The sequence below is a fragment of the Chlamydotis macqueenii genome, chromosome 2 (assembly GCF_036417535.1).
Source record: "Chlamydotis macqueenii isolate bChlMac1 chromosome 2, bChlMac1.mat, whole genome shotgun sequence".
NCBI classification, from domain to species: domain Eukaryota; kingdom Metazoa; phylum Chordata; class Aves; order Otidiformes; family Otididae; genus Chlamydotis; species Chlamydotis macqueenii.
The window spans coordinates 68,902,098-68,916,451 of NC_141557.1; the positions used below are offsets into that span (position 1 = coordinate 68,902,098).

The 14,354-nt window shown below is 45.8% G+C and overlaps 1 protein-coding gene and 1 long non-coding RNA gene across 3 annotated transcripts in view; one reads left to right on the forward strand and one right to left on the reverse strand.

The window, feature by feature from the left end:
- Positions 1-7,774: 7,774 nt before the first annotated feature.
- On the reverse strand, positions 7,775-9,477 carry LOC147601689 (uncharacterized). Its single transcript, XR_015257855.1, has 3 exons — positions 9,342-9,477; positions 8,903-9,239; positions 7,775-8,644 (listed from the first exon to the last, which is right to left on the reverse strand). It is a non-coding gene; the product is annotated as an uncharacterized LOC147601689 (long non-coding RNA).
- A 525-nt stretch (positions 9,478-10,002) lies between these two features.
- Positions 10,003-14,354, forward strand: part of GFOD1 (Gfo/Idh/MocA-like oxidoreductase domain containing 1) — an 85,233-nt gene continuing 80,881 nt past the window's right edge. For both annotated transcript variants that reach the window (XR_015257619.1, XM_086740211.1), the window contains exon 1: positions 10,003-10,601. Coding sequence is in view for 1 of the 2 variants with exons in the window: in XM_086740211.1 (XP_086596337.1) it covers positions 10,349-10,601 (253 nt within the window). In the remaining variant the exon portion in view is untranslated. The remainder of the gene's footprint in view (positions 10,602-14,354) is intronic.

The window sequence follows — 14,354 nt, forward strand, 5'->3', positions numbered from 1 at the left end:
GTTTAAAGAAAGGCAGAGCACTGATATGGGGAGCAGTAAATAAACTCCTAGAACAACTGCTTATTGAAGTGACGGACAAGCTTTTTTCACTTGGAAGCTTTATTGCAAGTGAGGAAAGTGCATTTCCTTTGTTTCGGTTTCATCATTTTACCTTGGTCAACGACTTGTTCCTTAGAAATGAGATATTAATTACAGGTTTAAAAAGCTGGAAATTTCTTTTTCCTACCCACCAGTCTATGAATAAACTGAGACACCAGGGCTGAGATCTACTTGTTCCAGGCTGTTTAAGCACTGGTTAATGGTTATTTAATGAACATCAGTCTTCTTTTAATAATTCAGTTAACTTTAAATCAAAATGTGTTTTGACACCTTCTTCTTCTTTCACATCCAAATAATTTAATGTGACTTTATTTGATAATGAAAACCAATGCTGCCTTTTTCTATGCCTAGTTTCTACCCAAAGGCAATTCAACACAACTCCTAAGAAAAAAAAAAAATTGAATTATCTAGTAAATACTAAATATAATTTGCCATCTTCTAATATAATCAAAGGTAAACATTTGAATTTAAAAATCAATCGTTTAAGTGTTTGAATGTATACATATCACATTCTAAGTTAGCAAAACAAGAAAGTATGAAATATAACAAACGGCTTCAGGTGCTATGGGAGAAATCTCAGTGGTTACCAACTGCTGGATATCAACTGTTCTTTGGAAAAATGATTAAATAGAAACAGAAAACAGGAATAAAACCTCGTAACTTTAACAAAGGTCACTTGCTTTCTCCTTTAAATGACAAAATAGATTGTTGAAGTCCCAGGTTTATGAATTGCTCCACCCAGCTCATTTTTCAGAACAGGAGGCAGCAAGTTTTCGCGCCTCTGTGGTCACGAAAGAGAGGAGCAAGGAGGCACGCTGCTAACCTTGTCGCTGCTGGCTGCTGTTTTGGCTCACTCCTCTCACTCTCAGCCCTCCCTCGCAAAGGGCTTCTAGCAAATGTATTTTTTCCCCACATTTCTCTATGCTGCCTTTCTGAGGAACAAGGCACTTGTGGTTTTTTTGCCCGGCCTTTCCCCTTTCCAAACACCCATCTCTCTACCCTTTTCTTGTCTTATTTATGTTCCTCACAGATCTTTCGTCATGGAGAGATATCTCTGAAACCATCAGGTAGGTCTGACCAGAAATGCTTGGAAGAGTCCTAGATTCCTGTGGAGCGGCAAGTCACAACCATGAGGTTTCTAGGACACGCAAGGGACTGGGGCCTACTGCACCTGAAGGGAGAAAACAAGAGAGCTGAAGTTTGGCATCCTGGGAAGTCAGGAGGTGAAAAGCAAAGCAGCCTTGATGCATCAGTTCAGCCCAGGGAAAGAGATGCTATTTACTACCAAGATTGTTACCTGGGGCTGGTCTGCTCCTTCCCTTCTTTCTGCCTGACTCTCAGAGTTGCCCCAGCACTGCAGGACGCTCCAGCATTACATGTCCTGCCCTTGTTTTGTACTGAACCAGCCCAGCACAAACGCAGTGTGACCCCTCTGGATGCCTGCGGCAGAGTTTCAAAATCCCACTGCACCACTCACTGCAATTCCACATTTTTCCTGGAAAAGGAAGGACTTGAGCTCTGTGGCATTTCCGAGGGCAGCCCAGTCCTTCTGCTGGGATGCTGCCATGCGTGCAGGTTCCCAAATTCCCTCATCCCCGCTGTTGCCTCCGAATTATTGCAAGACTGTTTGGCATTGCTCTTGGGTTGGATTTTTTTTTTTTTTGCAAAAGAAACGTGCAGAGTGCAGCACGCTGGCAGCCATCAATATTCAGATCAAATACCACTGCATGATGCACTGCCCAGGGGATAAAGAGAAATTGGAGATGACATTGGGGGGCCGATAAAACTTGTTAGCTACTGGCTAGCTCTACTGCAAGCCTGATGTGGGGGAACTGACTCAAGGCAGGCTTGTCTGCCTTGACTGAAAGGCGTGACTGCAGGATTGTAAAGCTTTGTGATTATGCTTATTTGGAGAGTTTGACACAGAGAAGAGCAGGATTTGCATCCACATGAGACTGCTTTGAATCTAGGCTTAGGGCGTTTGCTGTGAGAAAAGAGTTAATATTTCCTCCTCCTTAATTGTCACGAAAATTAGTCACAATTTAATTTTGGGCCATTTTCTATGCCAGATGAATGGCAGCACGATTCTTTGCTCAGATATCTGAAATGATAAAAATAAAGCAAAGATGAGAACGTCACATTCCAACACTCAAATTGCAGAGCTTCTCCTTCCCTTGACTGGGATCTGAAATGCCTGCGTTTTTTCAAGTGTGAAATGAATGAAAGAAAATGAAACCATTTCTGTTTTCAAGATGTGCATGATTTCATGGCAAGTGCTTCATGCGTATTTTTCACTTGCCTCTGAGCCTTGCCCAATCACAACGTTCACTACATCATTGAAAACTATTTCTCTGTGGAATCAAATCCGGTTAAGTCTAAAGTCTGAAGGTAAATGCACTAACCTGGCTTTGTAAAATGGTTTGCAGATGTGATTAAAGCCAGCCTAGCTTTCCCTGGTAAATAATAAAAATTATGCATCTGACAGATATTCGACTGAACACTGCCAGTGATTGCATTGCTATACTCAGCACCCTCCTTTGTCTTGTCTCTTGTTAGAATAATAGGAGCGCAGTCATACATTTTACAGTGTCCCACATAAAGAATATGTGGGACACAGCCCAATGTGTACTGCACTAGATTTGTGATTCCATAATGTCCTTAATAAAGCTGCCCTACTTTCTTTGTTGCTATCCTTTTCTAATATTAGAAGTGCTGAGTGCTATAGCATAGCCTCATTAATATTAAAAAAAATTTCTCCTATTACTAAGCAATCCTCATTCATTCACTTTTGGTCATTTGTCCTACACTGAAAGGTGATGTGTCCTTAAACATCGGAAAGGCACGTATGCAGCTGGAACACTATCCTATGCATTAAAGGTGAGATGTGTGGCAACTGTAAGCTCCCTGCTGCAACCCTCACTCTGATGAGAAATCACAAAGTCCTTTCGTGAGGGTTTATTTAATAAACTGCAGTTGCTGCACCAGTTCCTAAAATGCTAACTATCCGTGTTATTCCTAATGATTAACACCTGAAGCCTAATGATGATATATATAGTTATCTAAGCTGTTAAAATACTTTTGAAGAAACATTCTCCTCTAAAATAAAGTTCCTTTGAAAGAGCGTATTTTCATTTCAAGAGGAAGATTAAGCCTTGCTTAAATATTAACAGGAATTTCTGGTGTGGAAATTATCTGTTTATCTTGAGTTAGGAGTCAGTCTCTAGCTGTTATGATTTCAAAGAACATCTCAAAAATGTAACCTCATTAAAACTGGTGCTCGGGTGCCTGCCTCAGTTTGCAGATTTCATGAAGGAGCCTCTCCTGTTCATTTTAACGGTGATGATTCAGCCCTGGATACCAGAAATTGCTGACTTTTACCACGTTCCTTTGTGGACAGACCTGCTCCGAACGACGACAGGCGTGGGGCAAGGCGGAAGAGGAAGGGGAAGCAATTAAGCCTGATTTCAAGAAGGAAGTCTCCAGCTTTGAAAAAGCCAAGAAATACCTTTGGCTCTTAGGAGGGAGAGAATTAAAAAACCATCTGATTGTTTCTTTGTTATAAAGAAACCAGTGCTGCAAGTTTCCATGCCCCTGAAGCGCTCGACAGTGTGCTCCCCTTGCCCCGAGTGGATGGGGACCTGAGGGGCCCCAGGGACCAACTGGTCTCCCTGCTCCGACTGGGAGGAATTACTGCCTTCCTGAGGATGACAACGCTCACTTTCTTCACCGCAGACATTATACAGGTTCAGTTCTTGCCTGGATTGGAGAAAAAACCTCCAGAAAGAACCAAAAATAATGGCTTTACTATTGCAGAGAAAGGAGAATTTGCAAAGAGCCAGTAGTCTAGAAAATGGACTGGACTGAATTTACCCTTTGTGCAAATAAAGAACACATGGTTGACCATTATCGATTTAACGAAGCAAGGTCACAGAGCAGGTAATGCAGGCCAGACTTCAACACAGTCTCATTGGTACAGTTGTCAAATCTAAAGCCTGAGATTTAACAGCATTACAGTCTTAAGAGCACGGGTTTAAGGGAGCAATAGCTGTGCAGAGGCATGCCGATACGTGAAAACAAACCGCAATAACTCTGCTTGTTCTACCGGCACAGACGTAACTAATGTTTTTTTCTCTTTTTTTTTCTCCACAATGCATAACATAGGAAGACTTGCTGACTTGCATTTATTTGTTCATATTAAAAATAATCACAGCACCTACCCAGAGCTCCAAATGCATGGGCCATAAATTAAAAATTGAAGTGGAAACAAAAGAGGAAGGCTGCCTAGGATCACAGGATCACGCTTCAGGCTGGCAGGGACCTCAGTAGGTAAGGCAGTAAATACCACTGCCTCAGTAGCTTTCCCTTCAATAGCCTAGCAGGGGAAAGAGAAGGGTGGCATTTCAGTGTGTCCAGGAAGCTAACAAATGTGGTTTCGGACAGATGATAGCAGAAGTACAAGTCTCTGCACTGAGTATCATAAAAGAAAGTATGTGTAAGGACCAGCAGCAGGACACAAGCCTGCATTAGAAGGGAGCACTCTCCAGAGGCAGTTAGCCGGCTTCGTCTGTTCCCAGGAAACAGATACTCCTGGGATTCGGTATCTTCTTACTGCATGTGGGACATGGGCTTGCTGCAACAGGCAGACAGAAATTCCTGCCTGCCCTGCCTGAATCACTGATCCTTTGTCAAAGAGCAGTATGTTGTCTTTTGTGAAATGCAACTGATTTGCAGTATCCTGGGAGGCTGTGGAAATGTGCAGTAGTTAACATAGCTGACATTTAAAAATGATCCATGTGATATTTATATATATTCTATTCTATTCTATTCTATTCTATTCTATTCTATTCTATTCTATTCTATTCTATTCTATTACATTACATTACATTACATTACATTACATTACATTACATTACATTACATTATATATTATACTCATGCAATAGACAAGTCTTTCTTTAAAACCTATTCCCTAACCGTCTCTGTTAAGGCTTCTTGCAAGTCGTGTTGAAGTCCCAGCTGCTTTCAGAGAGGGGACTCTTGAGGGGGGGGGCAACTGACTCCAGCACAGAGCAGTCTTCCACTACATCCCCATGTAAAAAGGGATTTCTACCAAACTGAACCCTTTCAAAACCCACACAGCACGGGCCAGCTTATAAGTCTGGAAATCACACGTGCTCACTTTCACGCACTCCTGCATGACTAATAAAGTAATGATTCTCTGCTATTTTCCTCCTAAAGTAACATGTCAGCTGCCCTGCAAACAACGTGCAATGTGCTATTGCTAAAATAATAACCACTTTGGCAGCGTATTACAGCTATTTCCACAGCACTTAACAAGTGTGATATGACACAAACAACTGCTTAGGCTCAAAACTATTTTTCAGAATTAAGAATTTCTATATGACTCATTCACCCTGCTATTTCCCCCCCCCCCCAGCAAAGTACCAATATAAGAATCCCCTTCCCCATGGGCCTACTTACATATTTCAGCAACTGTGGATTTGCTGAGGTGGCTTAGTAAGCTTTAGCTACTTCTGCCCAGTCCATTGCATTTGTCTGGGGTCTCTGGATGCCTGGCAGGGCAGCAGACGGCTAAGGTACAGGTACAGAAAGCTAAATTTATTGTGGGCAGGACTCCTGTCTCCTGTGCAGATGCAATACCCAGTGCTGTGCTCTAGGTATGTCTCAGGTATGTCTGATTTGCTAAAGCCATATCAGGGATTTCGGCTGCAGGTGGGTAGCATCCAACACATCCGATGATTTGGTGCCTGCATGCGCCCATTCCTTTTTAAGGGATCCCATGTCGCTCTTGCTAACAGGTTCTCTACCTGCTTTCTCACCTTATTGAACTGCGAGTGATAGGAGTTTAGGAAAGCCAGCTAGCCCAAAATTGTGTCTACCAGCTGCGTGCCCCATTTCAGGTGTCTAGTTGCTCTCAAGCAACCCCAAAAATGCAGACGCAACAGAGAACATTGCTCTTGTTTCCTCTGAGCCTCATTTCTCACTTGTCTTGTGGGAATACATACACTTGTCTTCCTTCGTAGGATATCCATATTGTCGAAGAGTGGAAATTGTACTTATTTAGGTCCGTCTCCACGCCTCAGTGAAGAGAGCACCAATGCCTTCAGGAATATCTTGTTAGTGACATCGCTTCTTGAAGCCTTGCTGTCTTCCTTTCAGCCCATCCACACTTGGCCTACACATCTTCTAGAGAAAGGCTCTGGAAACTGGGAAAGAATAAACTCAGAAAATGTAGTGGACAGGCTCAGAGAGTCCACGTACAGGCGCAATTGCCACTGTCCAGAACAAAGAATGGCTGAATGTATTATGAACTCTTTGCTAGCACACGTGGTCTGCTTTTCTCTATTTCTCTCTCTTGCACTTTGAACCATTTAATACTACAAATGTTAAAGCCGCTCCTGCCCTTAGATCCCAGAGCAAGAACTCCTGTGGGTTGTCTTTGCTGGAAATGCATTCAAAGAGACACTAAAATGAAGCGTACGGCTCTTTGCAAGAACTAATTCCTCTTGGCCTGAGAAACTGCCAGTTGTGTGGCGTCAGATGTAGAAAAGGACTTGAGCAACTCAGCTCACACATCCTTTCTCGTGCTGCATGCTAAAGCTGTGGATGAGTCAGTACGGCTGAGTGGGAGAACCAGACAGGTCTGAATCACCACTTTTTCCTCCTCTCTGAAGCACTATTATTTCCATGCAGATGATCTCAAGCCTCAAAGCCATGGGAGAAACCTTGTAGTGCTAATCGCAAACCTCGTACCCCAGAGGGAGCCAACAGGTTAACAAAAATTCACAGCTGCTTCATGTTTGAAGACACTGATTTATGTAAAAGGAAATTAGCTAATTAATCTTAAAATCCTGGAACTTGAGAAGTATTTGGAGAGACAAATAAGCTCCATTTCAGGATTTCACTGAAGCTATGTATTATTCAGCTCTTTCCATTGTTGTTCAGACTGATGTATGAGAGGTTTGAGAAACGCAGCCGTGGAGTCTGACAGGATAAATGTTTAAAAAGTCTGAAAAAGACCAGATTTTCAAGTACAGAGAAGTAAGGAAAAAACAGTGTGGGATACTGGTGCTCCATCAGACAGATCTTCATCTTTCTCTTGAGATCAACAGGCTCTAGATAGACACCTCTGCAATATGTGGGAAGACACCTTTACACATTCAGAAAGTTAAATTAAGGACTTTTATCTGCTAAGCATTATCTGTAGCTGGAAGACCACCAACCTTCTGCAGTTTACTTACACCAACAGATAACAAGTATTTGCATGTCATGTATGCTTGATTGATCCTTTTGTACCTGTTATATATCCATTTATATCCAGTACTTTCAACTTACTAGCTACTTTAATAACCATAAAACTAAATACAAAGCTAAGTAAAAGTTAAATTAAAATAATTAAATAAAAAGTTAAAAAAATTAAGGATTTCTGACTTTTATAATCTCAACATTTATTTAAGAAGAAATCAATACAGTTCTACAAAAGGAATTTCATACAACATACGAAACCCAACTAGGAAGACAGTTTCAAATCTTTGCAAAAAACTGTATCATAATTGTGTAGAAGAGCTATTAAGTTAGGATTTCTCTCATGAAGCTGGTGATGTACCTCTATGTACATTGTAGAGTATAATGACCTGGAGCTGCAAAACTCAACTGAAATATGTAAAAGGAACAGCATTGTGACTGCACCACTTTATTAGTTTCCTGCTGGCTTCTTTCATCCACACAATTTAGAAACAGAAAAAGACTTTTATGTTTTTTTTTAGTACGTGCAAATTCATGCTAATAACTTATTTCAGGCTAAGAAAAACATCAATAAAGAACAAAATTATTGCCTCTGAGAGAGAAACCTCTGTGTGTGTATCTTCCTTGAACAGAAGCTTTGGCAACCTTAGAAACAAAATGCTGGCTCTCTTGACAAGGCTGTCAGGCTTAGAAGTGGCAAGATCTAGTATACAGAACACCAGAGGCTTCGTAGTGCAATACACACAGCTCGGGGAACCTTGGTCCTGGTTAGACGCGTCTTCAAAGCAAAGCACTTCGCTGCCGCTTTAACCTTTTTTTGCTTTCCACAAAAAATCTTGCCCAGATTTAATAGTTGTTCAAGTCAGAAATAACTGGCAGCACGAGTGATGTGGATTTGAGCGCAGATTCTGCTTTTGCTCACGCTTGCGGTTGCCTACGTTGTGGTGAGGACACGGTTTGCATTACTGAAAGGCTGGTTGTCCTTCACTGGCTTCCCTCAGCCCGTCTGGGTGCTCACAAGGACAGGCAAGCGCAGCGTGGCACCCTTAGTTCACACAATTAATTGAGAAAGAATTGCACCCTAGTCCAGTACAAACAGTTATGGGGTATGTCCCCAAAAGTCCCTGCAACAAATGGGGGGGGGGGAACACAGGGCCACTGCAGATGCGGTGATGCAGATCTGGTGCTGTAATCTGTCTGGAGGTCGACTTGGCTACTGGAGTGCTTGGAGCTGGGTGCCATTCGCTCAGCTTAGCTCTGCAAAGCTATGTTAACCTAACTGGAGAGAAAAAGAAAATAAATTAAAAAGTAAAGCAAGGAAAAATTCCCTCTAGGAAAACAATGGACATAGCAGAGTGTAGTAATGTCATTCCCTAGTCCTTAATTCCCATTTTCTATGCCTTACTGAAAATTTCTCAAAACAGTGACCTTACAGAGATCTTCATAAAGTGGCTTGTGCCTACAAAAATAATAAAAGCTATATAATTATTAAATAGGCACACAAGCATCTTTTTCTCTTCAACCTTCACATATTTACCTTGTTCCTGTAACCTGGCTGCTTTCTCAGGGTTTATTATTACGTGCAGACGAGCAAAGACGACAAGGAAGATGTTCCAAATTGCTCATCCTGGGAACATCACCTATAAACAGGTTTGGATGTCTGATGGAGAGCCCCAACATAATCTTTGTCTTTTGAAGAAAGGTAATACTGCTGCGGTTATTTGACAGACGGATCTGGATCGTGTTTCAATCGTCGGAAGCCAAAGCGTATCCACCTCCTTCGCTTCAGCGCTAATAGCGCGTGGAGAACAAAACACGTTTGGCTTGCGGAGATCCTTTCAGCGTCCTGGCTGTTTGGAATCAAGAAGTGTTTGCTGTGAGATGGTGGCAGGGAAAAGAAAAGAAATTAAAAAACATCTCTTCTTTACAGAACACGGGTCAGGAGCGCTGGCTCCCAAGGGTGATTTTTCAGACACCAGTGCGACACTGTCCCTGGCACAGTTCCAGCAGTCTAATATAGGGAAGGTTTTCAATTTCTTTTGTCTTTTCTTTCCTTTTCCTTTTCCTGTCTTCTCATTCTTTCCTCCCTTTCCTTCCTCACCCTTCTCTTCCTTTCTCCTAGGGACTGGTAAAAAAAAAAAAGACAATACGTGGGAAAACAACACCTCTTTATTTGTAAGTCGGAATCAGGAAGTTTCGTCTTTTTTTTTTTTTTAAACAGTGAGACAGACACCGGGTTGAGGCGGGGGGGGGGGTGTGTGCGTGTGGCACTCATCGTACCTACCCCACTGATGTGGGCACGGAGCGGGGGTGGCGGTTTCCCCCGGTGAGAACAAGCCCTACACAGACCCGAGAAAAGGCCGCGGCGGTCCTGGGACCCACCAGCGTCCCCCCGGATCCCTCGAAGTGCGGTTCCCCCCACCCCACACCTCCGACCGGGCCCGGGTCACGGGCGCACACCGGGCGGGGCGCGGCCCAGCGGCACCCAGGGGGCGCCCCACCGCCCGCCGGTGAGGGGGCGGGGCCGGGCCGAACCGGGCGGCCAATGGAGTGGCGGGGGCGTGGCAAGGGTGCAGGAACACCCGGGAGGTGACATGCAGGCCCCGCCCTCCCCGGGGCGAGCGGGTGCCCGCGGAGGGAGATGGCAGAGGAGCGGCGCTGAGACCCCCTCCAGCCCCGCCGCTCCTCACTTGTTGGCCGCCTCCGCCGGGGGAGGGCGGTTATCCCTGCCCGCCCCGCGTCCGTTAAGGGAGGGCAGCGCCGGTTCCTCTGCGGAGGCGCGTGTGTGATGGTGCGGGCATGGCGGGGCAGCCGGCGGCCGCGGCGCTGCTGCTGAGGCGGGGGGCGGCTGGTCCCGGCCCCGGTGGCGGCGGCGGCAGCGGCAGCAGCCAGCGGGGGCTGCCTCCCTCTCCCGCTCGGCGCTGAGGGAAGGAGGGGAGCGCCTGGCTTTGCAGTGCCGCCCGCCTCGCCCCTCGCCGCCGCCATGCTGCCCGGTGTGGGGGTGTTCGGCACCGGCCTGACGGCGCGGGTGATCGTGCCGCTGCTGAAGGCGGAGGGCTTCGCCGTGAAGGCGCTGTGGGGCCGGACGCCGGAGGAGGCGGAGGAGCTGGCCAAGGAGATGAGCGTCCCCTTCTACACCAGCCGCATCGACGAGGTGCTGCTGCACCAGGACGTCGACCTGGTCTGCGTCAACTTGCCGCCGCCGCTCACCCGGCAGGTCGCCGTCAAGACCCTGGGTGAGTCGGGGGGGACGGGGTGGGATGGGGGGGCGACGACCACCCGGCTCCGGGCCGGGGCTTACGGCAGCCGGCACGGAGCGGGGATGCTCGGCCAAAAAAGCCTGGGTAAGGGCCGGGCCTGGCAGCCAGTCCGGGCAACGGGGAGCAGGGAGCAGGTGTCATCCCGCGAAAAGGAGAAAAATCGGGTGGGGAAAAGAAGGAAAAAAAAAAAAAAATGGAGAAAATAATCGCTCAGCCCGCGCCTGGCCGGGGAGCGGGGAGTTGAGCATCGCCCCCGCCTTGAGGGCACCCGCGGTTTTGGGGTGCCGCCCCGAACCGGAGAGGGAGGGGTGGGGGGCAGGAAGCGGTGACAGTGGAGGGAACGTTTTCACGCCCCGGGTTTAATTAAGATCGCGTACAAAGGGAAGGAGGGGCTGAGAAAGCCGGCGTGCGCCGTGGGAAGCCGCTGTGGTCCCGGGCACGCAGAATTGGGCCGCGTCTGGGTTGCTCGTGGGTCCGCCCCACTCTGGGCTCTGCTCCTCCAGCTCCCTGACCTCTGGTCCTTAAAACACTTCTCTTCTGATGGGTATGAGTAGGGAGTACCCTCCGGAGTAAAAAAAAAAAAAAGTCTTAATTTGTTCCCTTTGCCAGAAATATAGGTGGGAAAGGGTAAAAGTGAGGGGGTGGGGGAATTCTGGGAATCATCGGCGCAGAGTGGGTTGAGGGTACGAGGGTCAGGGTGGCCAGTCGGCCTGTGGGGCTGCAGCCCCGTGGGCGGACTGCCGTCGCTCGCAGCCTCCGAGGTGCGGGTGCGTGGCGTGTCCGAGCCTCACGCTGCTCGTTTGGGTGGGTTACCGTTACTGCTAGTGCCGCAGCCAGCTGGTGTTGCCCACCTTTAAAATGAAGCAATGAAGGCAATACCTGTAAAACCTTCAGTACAGTGCAGGCATTTGCCTGGGGACCTTGCTCAGTGTTACTTTCTGCACTTTCTCATCTTTGAGTCAGAGAATTAACTTATTTGCCTTTGAGTCAGAGAATTTGCTTTTTTGTCTCTGATAACATACTTATGACTTTCCTCGAGATACAACGCTCGCACCAGGAGCCCGACTTGCCTGCCACAAGGATGTGCAAGTGGATTTGTAATGTAGAAATGCATATCCCAGGAAACATAAATAAAACAGTATAATGGAAACAAGGTTTCACGGTTGACACACCTGGATTTGGTGACAATTGTGTCAGTTTTCCTGTGACACACTTTCCTGCAGGTGTTGCTCTTGGAAGTGGCCCAGCTTGCCAGTGCTCCTGGAGGTAGAGTCCCATGAGGTTTCAGGCAGACACAAGGCATCTGCTGCAGGAGGAAAATTTCTGAAAAAAACAAAGACAATTGATATGATTTTTTTTTTTTCTAGAGTAAAGTAATACTATGTTTTGGCCCTCTCTGAACGTTTCCAGCCAAAGAGGAAGAAAATATCTGTTCCTGAACATGTGTTGAATTTGTGAATGATGTTGACAATTGGTGTAGCTGAGATGTTACTGATAACTTGCTGATGCAATCTGCTAGCAACAGCCTATTGATTGGTACTGTACCATCCTCGGTTCCCTTTCACCTCTAGTCAGTTTGGCTTCCTCCCGTCCCCTGATGTTAGTTATTTGCGTCCTGTTGCAGTGGTAGTAAAATGCGTGTGAGAATGCATGGAATGGTCATTAAGCAGGGATTAAATGTGTTACAAGGTGATAATGTGCAACATGTGATCATTTTGTTTTAAAGTGTACTACTTAAAAGATTATTATTTACAGAAATATCTCTTGGGCTGTAGATAACTCCTCCACTAGTTGCTTCAGAGTTAAACTTCTACTGTTTGTTTGTGTGATGTGTATGTTGATTTTTTTTTTTTTGGTGTGTGTTTTTGGTTGGTTGGTTTTTTTTTTCCTCTTATTCGAGCAGTGGATCTGTAACAATGACAGTTCTTGCGTGTTCATACAGGTGCAAACGTGAGGCTAGAGCAGTGGTTCCCAAACTGCTGAGAGGAATACCTCCCTGCCAGCAGCTCCTTTTCCTGGTCCTGCTTTGTGGTTTGGGAACTGCTGTGGCAGGGAGTGACTATTTTGCGTTAATCACTGGATTTTATATTTTGAGAGGAGGAGTGTGATTGTATTCCAGTGAGGGTTTCAAAAGCCTCTGGTAAGCAGGGGCGGTGTTTTATAGACTGAGGAAAGCGCAAGCTGGAAAAACATTGCTTACTGTGATAAGGAAAGGATGTAGGTCTTGTCTTTTTTTTCAACTTGATTTTTGGGGGCTTTCTTTCTCTTGAGTTTCTCACACGAGAAACATGATGCAGCAGCTAGTGATAGGACATAGACAGAGGTACCAGAGGTTTTACTCATAGATGGAGGCTTCAGGAGGACTAAACATGATGCCCTGCATTGCAGCAGAAAAGACAGAGAAAGAGATGGGTTATTTGGTACTGCATCCAGGTCTGGCTTCCATGTGAAGGGAGGCATATCTGGCCTGGGAAGAGACAGGGACCAACTTTTCTTCTGTACCTGTATTTTATTTTAAATTGGCCTGTTCCCCAAAGCTGTGTTTTCATTTGGGAAGGTTTTATTATTAAAAAGTAAAAGCCTGGGGAAGTAATTGGCGGTGTTTCTGTCTAGAGCTGTGTTTACACTCTGAATTTGCAGCACATTCAAATCCACTCTGATGCAAACTCCGGAGATGAAAGTGGGGTGAAACAGGTGTCCCTGCAGCTGTGTTTAACTCGGACCATGCCATGGGAAAAACTCGGTTGCTTTGTTTTCCCTGGTACATTTGACATGTAGATGTACTGCTGCTTTCAGCATATTTTTGGCATGGTGGCTCATCAACCGCTATTAAAAGAGAAATGTGTGAATACACGCCCCAGCTGAGAAAGTCCCCAAACTGTGGCTTCCTGGAAGCTGGGGTGGGGGGAGAAACTGGCAGAAATACAGCTTTAAACTTGCCCTGTTAACTCCTCTAAGACTCTTCTGCTCACCTCTGTTACAAACAGGATCCTGAGCTGGGTCTGACTTGGTACCATAGTTTTCTTAGGAGCTAGACCAACATTGGGCAAGTCTCTGGAACAGACCAAGTTCAAGACAGAACTGGAAACTAGGCTGGTTTGGATGACGACCGAAAGCACAAATAAAACCTGTAGCATTTTATGTTAAATGTGCTGATGGCTTCTCTCACTTCTGCGTGAAAAGGATCAAATTCCCTGTTCACTTCTGCAAAATGGAGCTGATCGACCTCTTCTCTTTCCTGTCTCCTGTCTATCCTACTCACTTAGGAGCTCTTCTGTTTATTGCTGTTTGTACTTGTTCTCTGTAGTTGTGGCTGCTGGGTGCTTGCATAATGCAAAACTAATGTCCCAGCTGACTGCTTGGTGGTCAAGAAAGATCAATGGTTGGATGTTTGGGTAAGCATAGAAGACGGTCCTAGTGTTGAGTAAGGGTGTTTTCCATTCTCACTGAGATGAAAAGTTTGGCATGCTTGCTAGAAGTGGTCTGCTCTTCCCCTGCCTGCATATATCAGCAGTACAATTGTATACAGCCTACACAGATGTGTTTGCATAGAGGGACAGAATATGTCACCGGAGTTCCTATTTCTGCTCAGCATCGAAAGAGTTGCTGGTACAGACAATGCGAGCCTCCACCTAGTTCAAAATAGTCAATGCATGTCTTTTCCCAGTATAATCCCTCCTCCTTTTTCAGTACAATATGACATTCTTCAGGTCCCGACTTGGTTGCCCA